We start from the raw sequence: 23,952 nt of genomic DNA, 5'->3' as shown, positions 1-23,952 counted from the left end.
GAGGCCCGAGGGCGCTCCAGCCTCCACCGCTTCCACAGTGCCCTCCCCCCTCCCCACCGCACTTCCTCATCCGGGGCCAAAGCCAGCCATGCGGACGGGCCTTGATCCCGCCCCCGCACGGCGCGCGCGCAATCCGGAGGGCGGCTCTTCTCAGCTGGGACCTCCACCCTCTGCTAGCTCCAGACACACTCAGCCCCGCCCCCAACGCGTTGACTCTTAAAGAGAAATACACCCTTCGACCCAGTTCCTGTCTCGAACTGTTACCAGCCCTGTGGTCCTATCCATTTCTGTGAGGTGGACAGATGTCACTCTAGGGGCCTGTCTGCTTCCATCCTGGCAGATCGTGGGACCTTTTAATAACCGTAATCAAAGGTTTAGGTCACAACCATTCTCCTTTTGCTTCTAATCACACTGGCCAAAATAAATCCAAAAGATAACTCAGGAAAGTAGTTGGTTACACTTTGATTTTATTTCATTGCCTCTTTTGCATTTTATCTCTTGGTCACCTGTTTCTTTCCATCCTTGTCTGTTTTCTTCAGGACTATATTCATAACACCTAAGGAAGTGTCTGGAAGAAATTAGAATGGAGCTGTGCATGCCTTTAATTCAGTACTTGGGAGGCAGAGGCAGGAGGATCTCGGAGTTCAAGGCCAGCTTAGGCTACAGAACAAGTTCCTGGACAGCCCGGACTACACAGAGAAACCTTGTCTCAAAAAAAAAAAAAAAAGAGAGAGAGAGAGAGAGAGAGAGAGAGAGAGAGAGAGAGAGAGGAAGAAAGACAGGCAGACAGACAGACAAGGAAATTAGAATAGAAAAAAGGGTTGGGGGGGCGGTACGTATGTCCATAGAATATAATCAACTTGCCCCAAATCACACAGATATGATTTAGAAATAAACATCTATAGTTCTCTGAAGTTCATCAGCCTGGCAAGAGGTGGAGGCTTTGGGGGAAACTGTAATTACCTTTGCTCTGACTAGGATCTGCAGATGCCTAGGCTTGGGTGCACTCTCCTTTAACCTCAGCAGAAGCAGGAGAATCGCTGTGAATTTGAAGCCAGCCTGGTCTACACAGGATTTGATTTGCGACAGGATCTCACTTTTTAGCTCAGGCAAGTCTGAAACTTGCTATATGGGCCAGACTGGCCTCAAAGGCTTGACATTCCTGCCTCAACCTTCTGGATAAAAGGAAAATGGACATGTGCGACCACGCTTGGCTTATTCATTTTCTTAAATCACATGAAAGTATTATTCATTTTACTAAATTTTTATTTTATCCTTTTATCTCGCCCCCACCCCTCTCTTCCTCTCCTGATAGGAAATGTCCTAATAGGGGTTCTCTGTGTCATCCAGGCTGACTTGGAATTCACTATTTGGATGTGGCTAGCTATCTTTTTTCTTTCTCTCAATTTTTTAAAGTAACCTCTTAAATTTATCAACCTTTTGTTTAGTTGTTTTTGGTTTTGGTTCTGAAGATAGCTTCTCTTTGTAGCCCTGGCTGTCCTGAAACTTGCTCTGTAGACCAGGCTGGCCTCACACTCAGAGATCTGCCTGCCTCTGCCTCCCAAATGCTGGGATTAGAAATGAGTGCCACCACCACCAGGCTCATTTTTTTTTTTATAAACATTCCTCCTTGATCAGTTCCCCCCCCCCTTTTTTTTTTTTTTAAAAATCTCTCACTCAGGCTGGCCTCCAACTCTTCCAGTGATGGATTGTCCACATCACCATGGGAACTGTTGCTTAGCATGCTATGGAAGGCCCTTTGACCCAATCCCAAATCCTCTACTGTTTTACAGTGCTTTTGCTTTCAAAACAAAACATTTATACATTTTCTGAAAAATACTGGAAAACTGTAGCGTGTGTTAAAGGTGGGAGAATCTAAAGAAGGAGCTATAGGTAACTGGAGGCAGAGATGCCATTTAGATCCAGTGGTCTTCATGATTAGAAGATACTCGACAGTGCTGTGACCTAAAACCTTAGCTCTAGTTATAAAATACAGAACGAAGCAGGAGGCTGGTAGGGTGGTGTAGGTCAAAAACAGGGCTGAAATTGCATGCAGAGGGAGAGTTTGCCCAGTATGTGTGAGGGTCAGGTCTCACCTCCAGCACTAGCTGTCAGAGAAAGAAAGAAAGAAAGAAAGAAAGAAAGAAAGAAAGAGAGAGAGAGAGAGAGAGAGAGAGAGAGAAAGAAAGGAAAGTAGGAAAGAAAGGAAAGGAGGAAAGAAAGGAAGGAAGGAAGGAAGGAAGGAAGGAAGGAAGGAAGGAAGAAAGAAAGAAGACAAGAGGCAAGTGCATTGGGCATAGTGGTTTGTTCCTACAACCCCAGAACTTGAAGAGAAGCTGAAACAGGAGGATTGTCATGAATTCAATGCCAATCTGGCTACGGAGTAAAATCATCATAACTCACCAAACTCTTTCTTCTTAAACAGAAAGATTGTCCCAATAAATAGGAGCATGGGGCACTCTAGTTTCAACATAATCAGTTGGCCTGGATAAGATTGGGATCTTTTCTCTTTTCTGACTTTTTCTTCAGCTTTTCACTGTCTACCTGTGAAGTACCCTAGGTCTACTATCTAATAGTGATACAAATACAGAAAGATGTCTGTAAAGTCACTGCAGCTATTTATTTATCTAGGTGTATGTGCATGGTATGTGAGCATGGTCAGGCACGCATTATTGGGCATACATCCCACAGGGCATGTGTGTCGGTCAGAGAACTGCTTTCTCTTTGACAGCGGTCCTCACCTTTCCACTTTGATTTTGAGGCAGGTCTCTAGATTCTGCTGCACTGAGTTCTCCAGGCTAGCTCGTCACCACCCTTAAGCTTTGAGATAGTTCTCAATTAAGTAGTAGGGGTGGGACTACAGATTCATGTCACTACATCATATCACATGGCTTCCTGTGATGAAAGTCTCAGGTTCTCTGGCTACCCACTTCACAGTCTCCCCTACTGGGTAGCTTATTTTAAATTAAAAATTTAAAGTAACATTAAAAACCACAGCTAAATTGGGCGGTGGTGGCGCACGCCTTTAATCCCAGCACTTGGGAGGCAGAGGCAGGTGGATTTCTGAGTTCGAGGCCAGCCTGGTCTACAGAGTGAGTTCCAGGACAGCCAGAGCTACACAGAGAAACCCTGTCTCGAAAAACCAAAAACAAAACAAAACAAAACAAAACAAAACCACAGCTATTGTCACTGATTATTGGAGGAACATAGAGACCTGGGATTATTTCAATGGTAGAGATTGATTAGCATGTACTAGTTTAGTTTTCAGTCCCTATTTCTGGGGAAGAGCATTGTCCCCCCCCCCCCGATTCAATCATCAGAACTGAATATCAACAACCAAAGTCTCATAGAAGCCTAGGAATATCTTAGGGTTTGGGTTTGTAGAGGCCTGCACACTGGACACTTCCAAGTAAGAGCTATTCTGTTGTGATAAGTTTATAATCATACCACACACACACACACACACACACACACACACTGTTAAATTTCTGAGGGTGGCTTAATGAAGACGGAAAAGCAGAAAGAGAGGCAAGTCTGACTTTAAGCAGGACTGTGTTTATGGGCAGATAGACTGCAGTGGGGGAACACAATCTCATCCATGTGGATGAATGAGCCATATTTCCCACGCTATGTGGGAGAACACCTCATGCTATGATAAGAGAATGCCCTACTCCAAGCCAGGAGATGAGAGAATACCCTAGGATAAAGAAGACTGATACCTTTATAGGGGTATAAATTACTACCACCCCCCTTTATATGTTCCCTTCCTGGGAACATAGTCCCCTTGCCTGGTCGCAAGGGAAGCTGGGAGGTGTAGTCTTTCAGTGGGAAACTATCATTCTAAACTCTAGGATATAGAGAAAGGCAGGACTGTTTTCCTGCTGAGGAGGGTCTTTGTCAGAGGGGTAGTTATGGGTCCATTGAAGAGGAGGATTCTCTGGTCACTTAGCAGGAGGAGAGTTTAACTTGATCAGCTGTGATGGATAATGCAATTATTTCCTGTATTCCTGAAGAGACCGTTGAAAAATAATTGTTAAAAAGACGTAGGCAGTTGGTTTGATTATGGAGTAAAACTGAGAGATTTCCCTGGAAGGTTGAGGGAGAGGGGAGCCAAGGCAGAAAAGACAGAGTGGGTCAGCAAGAGGCTAAGTGGGCATGAAGTTGATTCAGAATGACCATCATTGGTCCATTGTCAGGACTGCTTCACCAAAAGGAACTAGCAAACTTTGCAGGGAGCTACGGAGCATCAAAGGAAGGGAACAGGAGAAAATAGAAGACAAATCTAAAGAACTGTATTTGGCCCAGGATTATAAGGGATGAAGTTCCCTTTCATCCAGTTTCTCCTCGGCATCCAAAGTGTCTTTTTCAGATAGGTCAGGAGCAAATGGACCAAATGGAGTTGATGTGGGGTAAAAGCCATTGGGAGACCTTATGGGGAACATTTTGCTTGGGTGTAGGGTGAAACTGAGTTAGTAAAACAGGTAAAATCATAAGTATGAGTACAATAAAAATGAATGAAGTGGCCAGAGTGCGAGGCAACCAGAAGGAATTTTTACCCAGTCCCCTATAGTTTTAGACTCCATTTCAACCCAATTAAGATTTGATGGTGTGGCATCCCCCTTTAGTGAGGGAACATGGTCAGGGTGTGTTTCCTGAAAATAGGTCTTGCTAAGAGAAAGAATTGAATGCCAGGGTAGAGGGCATGGCTGACTGAACTAGCATGCAGGTCTCATATCAGTCACAGGTTCCCCTGTTTATAGCATTCTCATATGTCAGTTTGGGAGACATTGAGTGCAGAGTGTAATTGATGTTTGCCTCTCTGTTCTTTAAGACATTTAGGATGTGGGTGCAGACTCTGAGATCCTTCAATGGACAAAAGTATCTACCTCCCCCCACCTCCATCTTTAGATAAGGTGGTTTTTTGGCTTTGTTTGTTTGTTTTGTCCTACATGGTGTGAGCAAATCAGGTCTTCTAGCAGGTCCTCCTTCCCATGAATCCTTATTCTGTAATGAGGCTAACATGCAACTTATTCCAGTTGGATAATTTATGCCCCATCTAAAGAAACTATTGGCCAGGCGGTGGTGGTGCACGCCTTTAGTCCCAGCACTTGGGAGGCAGAGACAGGAGGATTTCTGAGTTCGAGGCCAGCCTGGTCTACAGAGTGAGTTCCAGGACAGCCAGGGCTACACAGAGAAACCCTGTCTCAAAAACAAAACAAAAAAAAAAGAAAGAAAGAAAGAAACTATTGGACCTTCTGCCATGCAAGCCTATTGTAGATTTAATCCATTTTACTCAAGCATTCAATGTTATGAATATTATTTTTTATCAAAAAAACTCTACACTTGGTTTCAGTTATGTACTTTAGGTTTGAGAACAAAAGAGTATATAATGGGAAATATAAATTGGTCTCTCCTTCCAAGCTTGTCTTTGTACATTACATTTGTACTTAGCATTAACTTGCATTTCTTAACTATACCTAACAGTTTTCAATAAGTTAGTAACTCGCTCATGAGTTATACACACCCCTGTTTTCTTCCTTCATAGTCCAAGAACGCTAGAGAATGTTCAGCACTCTTGTCTCCAGAGATCTGGATTAGGAGGATGAGCCATTACACGCAGAGCCTTTTGTACTTTTCAATAGCCCTCTCTCTGGACCAGGCTGAGTTACTAACTTCGTCAAACACATGGAAACAGCTCAGTGAGGTAAGAGTCGACTCTCTCGAGTTTCTCCTATTATGAAATCACTCTCTGAAACGAAGGTCTTGGCTGTGGCTCTATTTTCAAATTTCCCTGGCAAAGCGGGCAGCACTGTAGACAGTGGCGGGAAACGCCAACGGGAACTGAGTTTGAAGTCAGACTCAACGCCACGCCCCCAGCCTACCCTCCCCGCCCCCCGCAGCCCCGGAGGAGGAAGTGGTGTGGCCACCGAGACGAGGCGGAGGCTGGGCTAGAGCGGCCAGGCCAGCTGAGCCGAGACCGGCAGGGGGCGGGGACTCGGGGCGGAGCCTCGGGAGCGGCGCGGGCTCAGGTGAGCGCTCTTCGGTGGTGCTCTGTCTGGCTCTTAGAGCTCTGGTACGGAAGCTACGCGAACTGTGGGGGCTCAGGTGGGATATCCTGAGGAGGTCCTGGGTATCTGTCCAGGAACTGGCCTCGGGCCCGGCCTGAGGCGGGGAGGGGCTCTGGAAGTGGGGGTGAGTCGAACGCCAGCCTCAGGCTGAGACTTGAGGGGCTTGAAGGAAGGGTTCCTGAGCCAGGTTCGAGGCCCGACTCTTCCTGCAGCCCCCGTGTGACCTTGGACCAGTCTTTATCTCACCGAGCTTCTGCGACCGCAGCGGTGAAATGGAGGCAGGTCAGTCTGGTGAGAGTTGGTACACATAGAGGTTCGGCAAAGAAACCCCAGCCTTCCTCAGTTCTCTCTTCCCCAGGACATTGTTAGTGGAACGTGAATCATGGGAGTGCATAACAGTTCGAGTGACCTTGGGCGAGTCCCTTGTTTTGACGTTTCTCCACAGATGTGATGGACTAACCTCTTCGAATATCCCAGTACTATTTTGGTGTTCCTGATGCAGACAAAAACAAGGTAATGCCCCTCTTACCACAAGCCTCCCTTAGGTATGCGGTAGAGAAAATAGCTTTAGAGAATTGACTAGATCTTAGCCCAAGTTCCTTTTAATTTTTAAAGCACACGTCTATTTGTTTTTCTCTCTTGGTAATTGGAGGAGTGATATAATGCAAAGGGTGGCACGCCTCTCAGCCGAACAACAACCAGTACCTTCAAGGCCTAAAATTAAAGAGCAATTTTAGGAAGCCTGACATTCTCAATGTTTTTGTTTGTGTTTCAGTAGCAGGAAGGCAAGATGACTTCCCTGCTCCAAGATCGGAATAGCTGAAGAAACCACAAGACAAAATGAGAACCACAAAGGTCTACAAGCTTGTCATCCACAAGAAGGGCTTTGGGGGCAGTGGTCAGTATTGAAATCTTTGGGGATTGTGCAAGTTGCCTGAAGTAATGGTGTGCCTCGAGGCAGGGCAGGCTAATGAGTAGAGCGGTATCAGCGACTGGGAATGGTTGGAAATGAGAGCACAGGATCTTTTTGAAAAACATTCACACTCAGATTTTGTTTGGTTGTATTTTGAATCCGGGTTTTACCATGTATCCAAAGCTCATTTGGAATTCACGGTGTAGCCCAAGCTGACTTTGAACCCATTATCCTCCTATCTGTGTATCTGGAAATACTCTACCACACCTGAGTTAATTTTGTTTTGTTTTTGATTTTTCTTCTCTGTAGTTATAGGAATTTAAAGCAAGACCACATGTGTACCAGAAAATGTTTGTAAGACAGGACTGCATCCAAGTCCTCCCTCCTGTGGGTTTTTTTTTTTTTTAATTATTATTACTCACTCAGAAGTCAGAATTACTGACACAGTGAGATGGTTTTGTTTTGTTTTTGAGACAGAGTCTTATAGCTCATACTGGCTTTGAGCTCAATATGTGCTGGAGGATGATCTTGAATTACTGACCTTCCCTTCATGCCCAAGTGTTGGGATTTCAGGCCTGTGCTCCCACATGATTCTGTGTGGATCTGGGTAAAGAACCCATGCTTGTGTCTGTGAGCAAGCACTCTAACAAGGAACAGTAATATCTCCAGACCTCAAAGTCCTTTTAAACTTTACATTTCATTTGATGTTTATTTATATACATGTGTACAGTACATCTGTGTTATGTGGGTCCTCTTGCACATGTGTGTGTGTGCCTATGAAAGATAGGTGCCAACCTTTGGTATTGTTCTTCAGGAGCCATTACCTTTTTTTGGACAGGCTCTTACTCTGTAGCCTTTACTGGTTTGCAGTGCCGACTAGGCTGGCCTTGAACTTACAGAGCTCCTCTGTCTTATAGAGATAGTTTTGCCTACTGAGTACTGGGATTAAAGACGTACCCCATCATTCCTGGCTACCTAGCATTTTTATTCATTTATTTATTTTTCTTCACCTTGTTTTTGAGACAGTTCCTCTGTGGCACCTGGGGCTTGTTAATTTAGGCTAGACCAGCTGCTGGTGAAACTGAGTGATAACATGTGGAAGCTCTGCAGAAATGCCTCGGATTCTTTATGTGTTGATTTGGAATTAATTTGGTACTTGCATGTTTAGAAACCTTTTGTCAAATTATTGCGGGCCTCATGTTTAGTCATATCAATCCCATAGCGGGTTGAAACCCTCTATGAAACGGGCCTAAACATTTATGAAGAATAGGTAGCTATTGAATAAATACAGAGGTAGCTTCAGCAGCGGGAATAACAAGAGTACAGTGTATATGGTATATATATATATATATATATATATATATATATATATATATATATATATATATATTATATAGGTGTGTATGTGTATATAATAATATAGATATAGCTTGGTGATATGCCTAGGAGACCAGAATTCTAACCAGTATCCCTATCAAATATAAAGACTGTGAGTACGGTAAAACCTCTTGTTCCCCAAGAAATTCTGAACGTTCTGAAATGTAGCTGTAGTGGCTTGTGCCTGTGACACAGAACTTTCCAATGCTGAGACAGGAGGATTGCTGAAAGTTTGAGGTCATCCTGCTGCAGAGTGTAACTGACTCTGTTTCAAAGGAAAGAACAAGGAGGTAGATGTGGTGGTGCACACTTTTAATCCCAGCACACCGGAGGCAAAGGCAGTCAGGTCTCTTGTGAGTTTGAGGCTTCCCTGGTCTACATAGTGAGCTCCAAGCTACATAGTGAAACTCTGTCTCAAAAAAACAAAAAACAAAAAACAAAAAAACAAATAAAAAGGAAGAAAGAAAAAAGAAAGGGGGGAGGGGAGAGAAGGGAGGCTGTGGAGGAGAGAGGGAGGAAATGAAACAAAGCAATTTGCTCAGGGAGCTAGCTTAATTTAGACAATGGAAGTTCATCATAGGGACTTCACACACATGGGAACTAAAATTGTCAATGGAACATTTCAAATAAATAATGAGATTGACCTAATCAGTTCTTTACTAGGCTGAACTTCATGGAGTATGATTATACTTGAAATCTACTTTTATTTTGAAGTGGATAGACGGATGGATGGATGGATGGATGGATTGGTTGGTTGGTACTGAGGATTGGGTTTGTAGCCAGAGTCTCATGCATGTTAAGCATTTACTCTGTTGAGCTATACCTTCACCCCAGGCTCTAGAGTTTAAAAGTTGTTTTGAGCCCTATTGTGAACTCTTAACACTTAGAGTCTAGACTATTTGGCTCAAGTCTTATAACACATAAGAGATGGTGAGCCTGATTGAGGCAGAAGTACTAGTAATGAGCTCGGGCTGTAACTTTACCGGTTGTCTAACCTTTAGGCAAGTCAGTTTGTCTCCCAGGTTATTTCCTTGCTCTTGTCAGTACTAAAGATTAATTATGAGGGTCTAATTAAGACAGCGTTTAAGGGGTTTCTTTGAATATTACATAAATATGAGTACTGTGTTTGGGTCCTAGACTCTTTCCATCATATGTATGCCAGATTCACAGTCTTTTAGAGAGCAGAGGATATGCCAGAGGCATAATTCCCCAAACCATGGGCTGCCTTTCCTTGAGTGTAGTAGGATAGAAGAGAGAGCGTGTTATTGGAGACAGTCCCTGAGCCCTTTCCAATGCTCCCATTTTCTGTTGTGGCCGTAGATCCTTTTGCATTTTTTTTTTTTTCTTTTGAGCTGAGGATGGAAACTAGCATGGTAGGCAAGTACTTTATCACTGAGTTATATTCCCAGCCTTATGCAAATCCTTCAGTTCTAAAACTGACTCAAAATGGACCCTCAGGGAAAAGGCAGAACATCTGGTTATCCATGTGTGAGCCCTTGGTTAAGTTCCAGCCTTAGTACTTTATAAACTAGGAAAAGGAACAATCAAAACAGATGGGGGCTGGTGAGATGGCTCATGGGTAAGAACACTTGCTGTCAAACCTGTTAACCTGAGTTCAATCCCTGGGCTTTATATGGTAGAGGGAAAAAACCCGACATCTGCAAATTGTCCTCTGACCTACACACACACACACACACACACACACCCCAACAACAACAACAACAACCAGAAAACAAAACCCAAGTGGAACTTAAATATAACAACAAAAGTAAAAATAAATGTTGGGCATGGTACAACTTGCCCTGTGGTCCCAGCAGTCTGGAGGTGGAGACAGGAAGATGAAAGAGTTCAAAACCACCTTGTAGGATGAGTTTGATGTTACCTTGAGGTACTTATGTTAATCAAGAAAGTAAAAATAGGGCCAGAGCTTGTCTTGTGAGGTCCAGCAGTAATACCAACATGATGGGATACCCTGTGTTTTCTGTCTGATGCTTTTATTTTTTAGAGGGTGTGTGCTAGAGTTTTAGCCCAACACTGTATACATGTTAAGCCTCTACTCAACTACTGAGCTACACTCCAGCCCAGTTGCTTTTTAAAATCACTAAATTATCTTTCAGATGATGAGCTAGTCGTGAACCCTAAAGTGTTTCCTCACATCAAACTTGGAGACATTGTGGAGATTGCTCACCCCAATGATGAATACAGGTGAGCAATTCAAGAATGAAGAGACCTGGGCACCCTGCTGATTTCAAATACTATTTCAGTCTAGTCAGAGCTATGTAGTAAGACCCTATCTCAAAAATCAAAACAAAAAATGCTCATATCTAGGGCTCAAGAAATGGCCTTGCCAGTAAGAGTACTGGCTGTTGTTCTAAATGACCTGAGTTTGGTTCCCAGGACCCACATGGCATGTCACAACCATCTGTAATTCCAGTTCCAGGACATCCGATGCCCTATTCTGGCCTCCTAGGGTACTAGGAATGCCTGTGGTGCACAGACATGCATGCAAGGTAAAACACATATACACAGAAAAAAATTTTAAAGGTTTTTAAAAATTGTATCTGTGCATGTGAGTGCAGGTGCCTTCAGATGGAGATTCCCTGCATCTGGAGTTACAGACAGTGTGAACCACTTAGGTGGGTCTTGAATACCAAACTTGAATTCTAAGAAAGAGAACAAGTGCTCTTAACTGCTGAGCCATCTCTCCAGCCCCAACAACACATTTTTAAAATGTCCATTCCCGTTTTAAGGTTGAAGTAAGAACGCTGGATAGTTTTGTTGCTTTTGTTCATTTCCTTCCAGGCCAAGTGCAGTTTCTTTGTTTCGAAGGGAATCTTCTATATTTGTGCTACAAGTTACAATGTGTACTACGTTATTTGTTTGCTTTTAACTGAGGTAGAGCAAGCTTACCTCCTGCACTGTCCCTCACCTTTGTTACTTTCTTTTCCAGTCCTTTGCTTTTACAAGTCAAGTCTCTTAAGGAAGATTTACAGAAAGGTGAGTATTACCTCTCTTTTTGAGATTTTTATAGTTACTGTCTGGGAAATGTAAGAAACCTCTATTTGTAATCTTAGGGAATAAGTACCTAGTAGAAGGAGTTTTCTCTAGCAAAAAACACAGATAAAGCTTTTGGAGGTTAGGGACTATGTTTGCAGAGACTGCCCCAGGAACAGTAGCTGATGTGTTTACTGTCTTCATTTACCTTTACAGCTACTGGGCTGGAACGTCCCCCATACCCTAGACAGATATATAAATTGCCAAAGAGCCTTATTTGTTAGCATGTTGTAGGCATCGAAGAAACCAGATTTAGAACCAAAGAAGAGGTAATTTGAACGTGGGAAGCTTTATATTTAACTCTAAAATAATAATAATAGTAACAACAACAATAATAATTGATGGTGAATTTTCTAAATAAGTTTTTCACAAAGTATTTAAGTGTTTTCCTGGATGAGTATGTGATCAGTGTCCTCTGTTTGGATAGGTGTTTGTAGTTTCTTGCTGTCTTTTTCAAAGAGTGGAAGAGTTGCATGCAAATAAGAAAGTACTGGGGGATTTTATTCAAAGAAGAAAGTGAAGGTAGATAAGTTACAAAAGCCTGAGTGAACCTGGACCATCAAGTTCCTGGTTACTTCCCAGGGTTTCCATTTAGGGTTCTAGGAGACAAGTGTGGGTAGTTTTTGGTTTTGAGTGTTAGGCTTGGATTATGACACTGTTCACTGCTCATGTCTTCTTGTATGTTGCATCTGATTTTAATCACATATATGCCAAGTCATACATAGGGACATAGTGATAAATAGGGTATTTCCTCTAAAACTTTACTCATAGAACAGTTTTCCCAGTCGGGCGGTGGTGGCGCACGCCTTTAATCCCAGCACTTGGGAGGCAGAGGCAGGTGGATTTCTGAGTTCGAGGCCAGCCTGGTCTACAGAGTGAGTTCCAGGACAGCCAGGACTACACAGAGAAGCCCTGTCTCGAAAAACCAAAAAAAAAAGAACAGTTTTCCCACTGTGCCTGTACTTCAGGCTATCAGACCCTGCCGCAGAAAAGGGGAGGGGCCAAGAGATGTAACTCAGCTAGACTGCCTACCCAACATACTTTGGGAACTGGGTTCCATCTATGTCTGAAAGTACATAAAACAGTTGTGATGGTGCAGGCCTTGAATCTTTATCTCAAAAAAAAGAAAAGAAAGCTTTGTGTGGTTGCTCATGCTTTAATCCCATCACGAGAGAGGCAAAGGCAGAGAGGCAGGTGGATCTCTATTAGTTCAAGACCATTCCATTCTACATAATGAGTTTCTGTTTAAGCAGAGCCACCTAAGTAAATAAAGTATATATTGTGTATTTTAATTATTCTTTTTTTTTTTTTTTTTTTTTTTTTTTTGGAGACAGGGTTTTTCTGTGTAGCCCTGGCTGTCCTGGAACTCACTCTGTAGACCAGGCTGTCCTTGAACTCTCCTCTGTGTACCAAGCACTGGGATTAAAGGCGTGTACCACTACTGCCCAGCTATTATTATTTTAGAAACCTTGTAAATAAATTAAGATATCATACACCAAAATTAACCAGATTCAAAATCTGTATAACTCCGTGAACTTGTATACAATTAGAATAGGCATTTGGAAGGGATGCTGGGGAGTGTCTCATTAAATTTTACACATCTACTACCAAATATGTTTTAGGTACTTGGCCACCACCAAAACAGACCTGAAAGTTCTGTGGCAGAATTACAACTAGGACAAGTAGCTTCCAGTCCTCTGTCAGAGCTGTTTCTCTCACTTGCATCCAGTCTTTCCTTGCTCCCTGATCTTCAGCCTTTCTTACTCTCTTTTCTTCGTGTTTACTGTATCCACATGCACAGTTTGTTTGCATATATATATTGGATAGAATCTGCTTGAGAGAGAAGAAAGCATGCAGGGTTTTTTTTCTTTCTGAGTCTTTGTTACATACACATTCCTAAATACTTATATGCAACCTGCTAATGTTGTCTGTATACACATGATCTCATGGATGACCACTTGGTGTTGGATAAAACCAAATTTGGGGGCTCTTCCTTGGTTCTCAGCATTCTTCAGTTGTCTGTAGTTTTTGTCTATGGGGAGGTTTCCCCTTTTTATATTAGCATGTCCATTGGTGTGACATTCTTTAGGGGAGGGGAGCCTTTCTGACATTTCTAGGTGACCATTATAGCAAACTTCCTGTTCTCTCACAGTTTTTCTGTGCCCTCTTTGAAGGTGGTCCCAAAGCCTTAGGTGAGGAATTCTGAATGGATGTATCAGTTGGGACTTAGCATAACACAATCTCCTTTTGTTCTCCTCATTTTGATCAATTGTGGGTTTCTGTAATGTTCTCTTTATCTGAAGATATAGTGAGACCCTGTCTCAAATGTTTCTTCCTATATTTACTTGTGTAAGTTATGTGCGTGGATGCACAACAGGCAGGATGCACACGTGGAAGTCAGAGGACAACTTCAGGAATCAGTTCTCCCATTCCGCTATGTGGGTCCCAAGGATTGAACCTAGGTTGTCAGGGTTGGTGGCAAGTGCCTTTACCACTGAACTAACTTGCCAGCCAAAATAATGGGTTGTATTGTGACATTTCTAAACATGAGCATAATGTTTTTCTGTCAAATTCATTCATGATAACCTTTCTTGTTTCTCACATCTGATAATTCCCCTCTTCTTTCACAGTAGCTCCCCGGCCGCTTCAAGGTCTTTTTCTTTGTGTGTGACCCAGTAAGCTTTATTAGGGTTGTTTACAGGAGCACAGGAACCTTACCCTGGATACACCACTGGAAGAATGTCTTTTCTTCCCTCATCAACCATTAACTGGTATAAATCTGCAAGGATGGCTGGGGCCTCATGACAGAGCAGTGACGGGCCCATCTTATGTAATCATAGCTGCTGTGAGTTAGACAATGAAGTTGTTATCATATCCAGAAGTGAGCATCCCACACTGTTCTTCCCAATTCTCTGCCTTTTATATTCTTTCTGCCCCTTCTCCTGTGTTGTTATGTTCCTGAACCTTGAGGCTGGGCATGCAGCAGTCATTTATTCTCAACATTTTGCCTAGTTGTGGATCTGCCATCATTGCGAACAGTGCAGAAAGAAGATTTTCTGGTCAAAGCTAAGAGTAAAACTAATCTATGGGCATAAACATAGTCATTTGGGCAGTTTCAGTGGTATATGCTTTTAATTCTAGGGGAGGCAAGAGATCCTTGTAAGTTAAGATTACTCTGGGTTACAGAGTAAAGTTCCACGGTAGTTTAGGACTGTATAGTAAGACTCTTTCCAAAATCAAAATAATGAATAAATAAAATAAAAAAATACTAATTTAGAAAGCAATTTCAATCTGTGGCTTTACAAATGTACTCGGTCTCCTCTGACCTTAGAAGCTAAGCAGGATTACACCTGTACATCAATTTAAAAGGTACATTGTATCCATGTAGCAAAGCTGCAGCAGCAGTTTACATACTACTGCTTATGATCTCCACAACACCAGGCTTTTGCTCAGGTTTACAGTAGTAGAAATGGATCTCCTACTGTGTGTGTCAGAATCATCCATAACAGACTCCTCCTATTGCAGCACTGGACTCATATTGCCTGGCTGGTTTGTGTTGTTGGGTATAGGATCCATATCCAAGAAGATAATTGAGGATACCTTCCATCATCACCAGGGCTAGTTAGCAAGGAAAACTCCCAGCTCAGCTCTAGCTTGATTTCTCTGTGCTCCTTGACCAAGGCTTGTGGCACCTTCAAAAATAAGGTCTTATCATCTAATTTTAGTGAGCAACCAGTGGCAATGGCAATTGCTTGTACTGTTTTGAGAATCTCTGGAGTCTTCCATGACCAGCAACTATAAGGGGAGGTTAAGGAACTCACCTCTGCCACTCGAGTTTGAATTTTTCTTATGTTACTCCTCCCACCCCAACCCAAGGCTCTGCATACTAAACAAGTTCGCTGCTACTGAGTTCTATTCCTAGTCTCCAGATCGATCCATCTACCGACCTACCTACTTGTCTGTCTGTCTGTCTATCTATCTATCTATCTATCTATCTACTATCTAACTCCTTCCCTTCCCCTCTTTCTTTTTTTCTTTCCTTATTTATTTTGAGACAGGGTTTAAGTAGCCCTGGCTGTTTTTGATTCACTATGTAGACCAGACTGGCCTGGTACTTGCTGAGCTCTACCTGTGTGCCTTTCAGGCGCTAGAATTAAAGGCCTATACCACCACACCTATAGCTCAGATATTTTTTGGTAGTTTTTTTTTTCTTTTTTCTTTCTTTTTTTTTTTTTTTTTGGTTTTTCGAGACAGAGTTTCTCTGTGTAGCCCTGGCTGTCCTGGAACTCACTCTGTAGACCAGTCTGGCCTCGAACTCAGAAATCCACCTGCCTCTGCCTCCCAAGTGCTGGGATTAAAGGCGTGCGCCACCACCGCCTGGCTGGTAGGTTTTTGTTTTGTTTTGTTTTTTTAATGTTTTTTTATGTTTTAATTTAAAACTTTTTGGTTTGTTTGTGGTAATAAGGTTTCATGGTCCAGGATGAGCATGCTGTATAGCTAAGATGACTTTGAATTTCTGATCCTCCATTTCCAGAGTGCAGCAATCAAATGCACTTACTACTCTTTTTCTTCTTCTTTTTTTTTTTCCTGTAGTTCAAGCTGGCTTCAAACTCAATGTCTAATGAGGCCAACTTCCAACTCATAACAATTCTTGTCTCAGTGTCCCAAGTAATAAAATATTTGTGTATGTGTGTGCGCACGTGAACGCCTATGTTGTTTGTGTGTCTGTGTTGTTTGTGGGTGTGTGTAATGTGCACATGCATTTACCCATGCTTGTATGTATAGAGATTAGAGGTTGATGTCAGGTGTCATCTTCTTTTTCCACCTTAGTTTTTTTTGTGACAGTATCTTTGTTTTTGAAAGAGGGTCTCACTGTGTGATAGTAAATGTACTATCATAGAATTCACTATATAGACCAGGCTGGCCTTGAACTCACAGAAATCCAGCTGCCTCCTAAGTGCTGGGATTAAGGTCATGCGCCACCACTGCCTGGCAAGATGGAGTCTGATGAACTCGGAGTTCATAGTTTTGGCTAGGCTAACTGGCCACAAGTCCAAGGATCCACTAGTTTCTGAAGCACCATTGCTAGAGAGCAGGTGTGTACATACTGCCATGCTTGCCTTTTATGTGGCTGCTGAAGATCAGTGTTCAGGGTGTCATGCTCACAGAGCAAGCACGTTACTGACAACCATCTTTCTAGTCTCTCAAGTGCAAGATCTTAACTTCTTGCCTCTTTCTCCCCATCTCTTCCTCTTTTTCCACCCCCTTCTCTCTCATTTTCTTCCTTCTTCCCTCTATACACAGGTCCAGGGACTCATACGTGCTAACCTTATGTACAACCACTGAGTTACATTTCTTTCTTTAATGTTTAGATTTATTTATTTATTTTGGGTGTGGATGTTTTGCCTGTATGCATGTATGTGTACCGTGCACACGCCTGTTGGATCCCCTGAAACTGGGTTTACAGATGGTTGTGAGCCACTGTAGGGTGCTGGAAACCCAACCCAGGACCTCATAGAGAACAACTTCCCTTAACTACTGAACCATCTCTCCAGCTCCACCTCTCTTTTCTGAGGCAGAGACTGGTTAAGTGGTGTAGTTCTGCTTTTCCGTCTTCCTGCCTCAGCCTCCCATATGCTGGAATTACAGGGGGTAAGCCAGAATATCAGGTGTTTATTATCACTTTAAACCAAGTGTTAGTTTTTGGACTTGTTTCATCTGTAAAGTACAGAATTGTTTAAAATGTGATCTTCTGGAAGGCAGAAATAGCAAATGATCAGTTACATTAATTTTTGAATATGTGCTGACTTCAAAATCTGTTAACTAATCCATATTTTTTTTCTCCGTTTCAGAAACTATCAGTGTGGACCAGACTGTGACTCAAGTATTCCGGCTAAGACCTTATCAAGATGTCTATGTGAATGTTGTAGACCCCAAGGCAAGTCTTTACTTTGTACTTTTACATCTTTTTATAGTGATTAACACCTATCCTCAGAGGTTAGGACACTATGGAAGTGAGATACTTAAGTGTAATGCTAGATTGTTAAATATATAGCCATATCTAGGTCATTTAGATATAAATGGTACATAGGTTGCTTTTAAGTGCTCAATTTTTAAGTCTTGTCTTAGTCCATATGAAAGGATGTATTTATAATTTTCTGTTTAATTCCTAATATTTTTATTTATTTTATCCATTTATTTATTTATTTATTTATTTATTTTTATTTTTTTGTTTTTTTCGAGACAGTGTTTCTCTGTATAGCCCTGGCTGTCCTGGAACTCACTCTGTAGACCAGGCTGGCCTCAAACTCAGAAATCCACCTTCCTCTGCCTCCCAAGTGCTGGGATTAAAGGTGTGCTCCACCACCGCCCGGCCATATTTTTATTTTTAATTATTATATTTCAAAACATTTATCTTTATATTTTACCTACTTGAGTGTTTGCCTGCGTGTATGTTTGTGCTCCACATGTGTGTCTGGTGCCCACAGAGGCCAGAAAAGGATGTTGGAGTTCCCTGAAACTTAGAGTCAGTTTGAGCCAGCATGTGGGTGCTAGGAGTTGAGTGAAGTCAGATCCTCCTGAAGAGCAGTCAGTGCTCTTCATCTCTGAGCCATTTCTCCAGTCCCTCGTATTTATTTTCTTTAAACAATTAATTATTACTTTTTAGGAAGAGTTTTGCTCTTTAGCTCAGCTGACGTGGAACTAAGTATATAGCCCAGGCTGGCACTGAACTGGCAATAGCCCTTTCTCAGCTTCCTGGGAGTGGAAGATACAGCACTATATACGGCTTTGAGTTTTTCTTTCTTTTTTTGTTTGTTTTTAGAGACAAAGTCTCACTATGTAGCTATGGCTGTTCTGGAACTCACTCTGTAGACCAGGCTGGATTGAACACAGAGATCTGTCTTCTTCTGCCATCCTAGTGCTGAGATCAAAGGCTGTATTCCCATACCCAGATTTACATTTTTGTTTTTTAAGTAATGCTTGATAGGCAAAGTCATTGTCCATAGATAATATCTACATTCTATAGTGAAATAAAGCAGACAGCTCAATGTTATCTTTCAAGACTAAAACAAAAGACAAAGTTGCTGGTGTCTGTAGTTTGAGCTACCTATGCTGAGGCAGGAGGATTGCTTCAGCCCAGCAGTGTGAGGGCAGCCTGGGCAACAAAGCAACTATACCCTTTGCCAGACAACAGCAACAATGTTAGTCGTCTGGTGTCCTTTTTCATAGGATGGCTGCCTTAGGGTGTGCTGTAGGATTGCCATGGGCATGTTTGAGTTGCGTTTGCTGCAGGGAATTCTTCCAGGTTCTGCTGTTGAGTGGTCTTCCAAAGGTTTTCTATTTTGCATTTTTTTATGGTGTGTGGACGTCATATTTTGACTATAAAGTGTAGCAAAACAATACAGATCTGTGGTTATTTTCTTTTAGGATGTGACTCTTGACCTAGTGGAATTGACTTTTAAGGATCAGTATATTGGCCGTGGGGATATGTGGCGACTAAAGAAAAGTTTGGTAAGATACACTTTTTTTTTTAAAGTAATATGTTGTCTTTTCTATGACAAATCGTCTTCATTTATCTTATAAATTTGGAGCCATCAAAATAAGTTCCACTTCTAGCATCTGCAACTAGTTACTGTAAACATTTGGCTATAACCTTATCTATTTCTTTCTTATTTTATTTTACACGTGTGGCTGTTTTGTCTGCATTCCTGTATTTGTACTTCATGCATGCCTTGTACATTCACCAGTCAGAAGAGGATGTTGGATCTTCTAAAATAGGAGTTACAGACTGAGCTGCCATGTGGGTTCTGGGAACCGAACCTGGGTTCTCTGTGAGAGCAACAAGCCTCTCTCCACTCCAGCCTCACTTCCTACCCCATTTTTGAGGAAGGTCCCAATATGTAGACCTCGCTGGTCTGAAATTTGCTGTTTAAATCAGGCTGGCCTTGAACTCTTCCTGAGTGATGAGATTAAAGTTATGTGCCATCACACCCACCTATTTATTTATCTTTAATGAACCTTTCTTTTTTTTGTTTTTTTTTGAGACAAGGTTTCTCTGTGTAGCTCTGGCTGTCCTGGAACTCACTCTGTAGACCAGGCTGGCCTAAAACTCAGAGACCTGCCTGCCTCTGCCTCCCAAGTGCTGAGATTAAAGGCATGCACCACCACTGCCCATTTAATGAACCTTTACTATTTAAAATGCCAAGTACTGACCAGGTACTGAAAACTCTTTACTATAGTTTTTACATATTATGAAGGAACAAATTATGTATAATTTCTACACAAAATATATTTTCAGAGTAAAGTCAAACAACCAAAACCTTGACTGGGCTTTGTGGTAGAGTCTTTGCTTATTATATGTGAGGCCATAGGCTCAATTCCCAGCACCAAATATAAACAAACAAACAAGTAAGTGAAATTTAGGCTTTTTTTTAATTGAGTGAAAGGAGTTTCTGTTTCTCTTAGCTCTCTCAGAGGTAGCTTACCTTGAGGCCTTTGGTTTCACCTCTGGTACTGAAAAAAAATTCAAAAGTGTAAAGATAATTTATTTATACAACATTTAATATCTAAATGTAGAGGTCTGTGTAAACATTCATGAAGATCAGTGGATTTCTTAGGCAGCATTTACTGTCTGCCTGATCTTCACTATGGTTGGGACTTGCTGCAGCCTCAGAGCTAGTCAGTCACCATCCCTGTGCGGGAAAGCTGTCACTGCCTTGCTGACTGGACTTTGTTGTTTAAGAAGATTGTTTTGTTTTATTTTTTTCTGGGACAGGGTCTCTGTGTAGCCGTGGCTGTCCTGGAACTTGCTCTGCTCTGCCTTCTGCATGCTGGGGCTAAAGGCATATGACACAATGCCCTACTATTTTGTTGTTATTGTTGCTTTTGGAGAAGATTTTAAAGCCAGGAGCCCTTCTGTGTGACTTTCCTGATGGCTTAAGTTCTTTTCTCTCTTCTTGTAGGTGAGCACCTGTGCCTATATCACTCAGAAAGTAGAATTTGCTGGCATCAGGTAGGTATCATGGCATCCGGGCACACTGGGTAGTAAGCAGCAGTAGAATCTAGTGCAGCAAGTCAGCTGTGTAAGATGCCCCAGGCATGTCGGTCTCCTTACAGGAAAGCACACAAGTGTTTCAAAGGTTAAACTGCTGTGCTATGAGCAAAGAAGTTCCAAGTCCGTGATGGCAGTTTTAGGACTGCTTTATGATTTTGCTCTTTGGAATTTTAAGATCTAGTCTCTTGTAGCCAGTCTGTCCTCAGTGATGCCAACACTGGCTTTTTGCTTTTGTTTTTAGAGATTGTGTTTTTCAGCGTAACATCCCTGGCTGTCTTGGAGTTTGCTTTGTAGACCAGGCTAGCACTGAATTTACAAAGATCCGAGAGTCCTAGGATTAAAGGCATGTGCCCCTGCACCCAGATTGCCAATACTGGCTTTTAACTCCTGAGCCTTTCCCCTTGACCTCTCCAGTGCTGAGATGACAGATGCATGCCCCCACACCTGGCTACTTTTAGAATTACCATGAGAAGTGGCTGAAGTTACTGTGAGAAGAGGTGCAAATTACGTATTTTAGAGCTGAAACTGTTTTTATTAATATTTAATCACGCCTGGTTTTATAGGATACTTGCTTACAGGTGTATAATAACCAGCACCGTAGTTATCATGCATTGCCTTTCTAATTGAATTGCCTCACAATCACTGCATTTAAAATGGTTTCTGTATTTTAGTAAAGGGCCTTTTCAAAATCCATCCCCCACTTTTTTTTCCTCCCCCTTTTTTTAATGCTAGAGATGGAGCCCAGGGTCTCATATATACACTTAGTCAAGCTCTCTACCACTGAGCCACAACTCTAGCTCTGAAACTGCCCACTTCACCCACTGCCATTTTCTTTACTGTCTTATATGTTTTGTGCTGATAATGGCTTCACAAATGCTGGGAAAGTCCTCTGCCACAAATATATATCTCCATTTTTTTAATTTTTAAATCAGGGTCTCATGTCTCAGGGTAGTATAGGTTAACTTGGAATTCACTATGTAGCCTATGCTGGCTATTTATAGTTTTGTAAATTTATAGCTCATTGTAAGCATTATTGTAATGATTCCATGATATTCTGTTGTATGGACACACCATAGTTTAATTAGTTGATTTTACAAAAGTCCTCTGTATGAGTGTTTTTCCTGTATGTGTATGTCCACCACATGTACACCTCATGTTCACAGAGGTCAGAAGACAATGTCAGATCTCATGGAAGTGAAGTTATTGTTGGTTGTGAGCCAGCATGTGGGTGCTGAGACCTGAACCCAGGTCCTCTGTAAGAACAGCAGTGCTCTTAACTGCTGAGTCATCTCCCCAGCCTCACTTAGCTTATTCAAAGATATGTAGTACAAACGATGCTATATTAGCTATACTTAATAAACTATTTCAACTTTTTGATTTCCAGATTGTGCCTGTAATGGATTGTGCATTTCACTGATCTCAGCTTACTAATAGGAAAGGAGGGGTGGGTTCTCAAAAGCAGAAAAACAAATGGTCAATAAATACTTGAAAAAATGTTCAACATCTTTAATCATCAGAAAAACACAAATTAAAATTGTGGTAGAGTGATTGACTAGGCCCTGGTCTCCATCTCCAGCATTGAAAAAAAGGGAGGGATTTTGAAAAGTCCCTTTTACTAAAATACAGAAAATTTGAGATCCATATCAGAAAAACACAAATTAAAATTGCTTTGAGATTCCATATGTTAATCGCACTGGTCAAGAATAAGACTACTACCACAATTTTTGAGCCAGTTTTGAAGAAAGCTTTACTTAAATACTGTTCAGGAAGAGGAGGGATTCTAGTCAGACCCATTCCTGGGTTCCCAGGAAATGACACAAGTCATGTTTTACAGAGGCTTAAAAAGAGCAAAACCACAAGGCTACCATATTTCGTATCAGGTCCAATCAGGAATAAGCATATATTCTGACGTACTTCCCACCTGAGAACTTTCTGGCTGCATTGAGTCAGAGACAATTGTAGATCCTGATGTACCTTCTGCCCTCATGGTCAAGGACTTCCAGTACAGATGGATCAGACAAAGAAAGGACAATCAGGAACTATTCTTAACTATCTTAACTGCAAACATAACTCTTTTTTGGGGGGGGGAGTGGGGGAAGTGTTGAGACAGGGTTTCTCTGTGTAGCCCTGGCTATCCTGGAACTCACTCTGTAGACCAGGCTGGCCTCGAATTCAGAAATCCGCCTGCCTCTGCCTCCCAAGTGCTGGGATTAAAGATGTGCACCACCACTGCCTTCCACCAAACTTCAATTTCAATACCATTTAATTTTAATTTTGGTCTCTGGTCATTGATAACAGTTTGTCAAAAACATGCCTTCCAGTTCTTCCAAATCCTCCTGCTCTTTCAATTGGAGCTATCTGGCCTTTGACATAAAGGAACAGGAAAAGCTAAGAATCCTGTCTCCAGCTTTAAACTATATTTTTCTTTATGTAAGCCATAATCTCAATCTCTCCCTTGAAATTTCCATCTATAATTCCTAGATGCACAATGAATTCTTGAGATGTTAGGCTACTTCTTCCTGAAACCATTCCTATTGTCTTTGTGGGTAGTAATCCAGGACTCCAATGAGTGTTTGATAGCATTGATTCTTTAAAATGTCTTCTGCAAACTAGAACCTTGAAGGCTTTATTAAGAGGTGGCCCAGTAGGTTCAATGGGCTGTCTGTCTTGATCCTCAATTTCATTAGGTACCATAGGATCACAGTTAAACACTTCCTGTTCTCTTACTTCCTGTCTTTTGTCTCTCAAGTCTTTGTACTTAGTACATAGCTAATTTTGTTGTTGTTGTACATATATTTTTTCAACCTTTTTTTTTTTGAGAGAAAATTAATGGATATGGAGTTTTCCATTTTTAATGTAGGAAGACTCTGTCTATATAATTAAAATAGTCTTTTGTTCTGGCTTACTGTGATTTGATGTCTAAGAGGCTCTGTGGTTTTGAAGTCTTCCAAGTCTTTCTGGGTATGTCTTACTTACTGATGTTTCCTCTGGAGAGGGACAATTCCAGGTGAATTACTTCAACGTTTCTGTCTGATGCCCTCTTTTTTTCTGCAATGGTGGTGGGTTTTTTCCTTCTCTAGTTGGGCACCAGATGTAAATGTTGATTTTATTTCCTCAGATTAAGAGATTAGATGAGGGCCATACCTGAGTTATGCAAATACATTGCTTGGGCTGAACCCAGAGCATTTCTTTCTGCATTTCTTTCTCTGTTCTAACTTTCCTTAGGCCTAGTCCTGGAAGCATCTAGCCTCCATACAATTTAATATTCCAAGATGACCGTTTTAATATGCCTTCTCTTGGCTTCTGACTGAATTGCTCTGCTTGGCCTCATACTAACTTTGGCAAGAACAACCATAAAACCCATTTCCACAGGAATACTTTTTTTTATTTATCATTTATCCTTTATGATATCTCATTTGTTCTTCTCAAGAGCTGTAGAAGTTAGGTAGGTAGGTAGCTAGTTAGAAAGTTAGGTAGGTAGGTAG

General features: G+C 41.8%; 1 protein-coding gene across 7 annotated transcripts in view; it reads left to right on the top strand.

The window, feature by feature from the left end:
• The first annotated feature begins 6,017 nt into the window (after nucleotides 1-6,017).
• Depdc5 (DEP domain containing 5) overlaps nucleotides 6,018-23,952 on the top strand; it is a 125,080-nt gene continuing 107,145 nt past the window's right edge. For 3 of the 7 annotated variants that reach the window (XM_028758284.1, XM_028758283.1, XM_028758285.1), the window contains exons 1-7: nucleotides 6,366-6,581; nucleotides 6,844-6,966; nucleotides 10,476-10,563; nucleotides 11,309-11,355; nucleotides 17,265-17,350; nucleotides 18,841-18,924; nucleotides 20,376-20,425. In XM_028758284.1, coding sequence (XP_028614117.1) covers nucleotides 6,909-6,966; nucleotides 10,476-10,563; nucleotides 11,309-11,355; nucleotides 17,265-17,350; nucleotides 18,841-18,924; nucleotides 20,376-20,425 — 413 coding nt within the window. In that variant the 5' untranslated portion in view covers nucleotides 6,366-6,581; nucleotides 6,844-6,908. The other 4 variants (XM_028758282.1, XM_028758279.1, XM_028758281.1 and 1 more) reach the window with 4 other exon arrangements.

This window comes from Grammomys surdaster, unplaced genomic scaffold, assembly GCF_004785775.1.
Source record: "Grammomys surdaster isolate TR1022 unplaced genomic scaffold, NIH_TR_1.0 126187, whole genome shotgun sequence".
In the NCBI taxonomy this organism is placed as follows: domain Eukaryota; kingdom Metazoa; phylum Chordata; class Mammalia; order Rodentia; family Muridae; genus Grammomys; species Grammomys surdaster.
The sequence above is the reverse complement of the archived record's forward strand: the minus strand, read 5'-3'. Positions and strand labels throughout refer to the sequence as shown.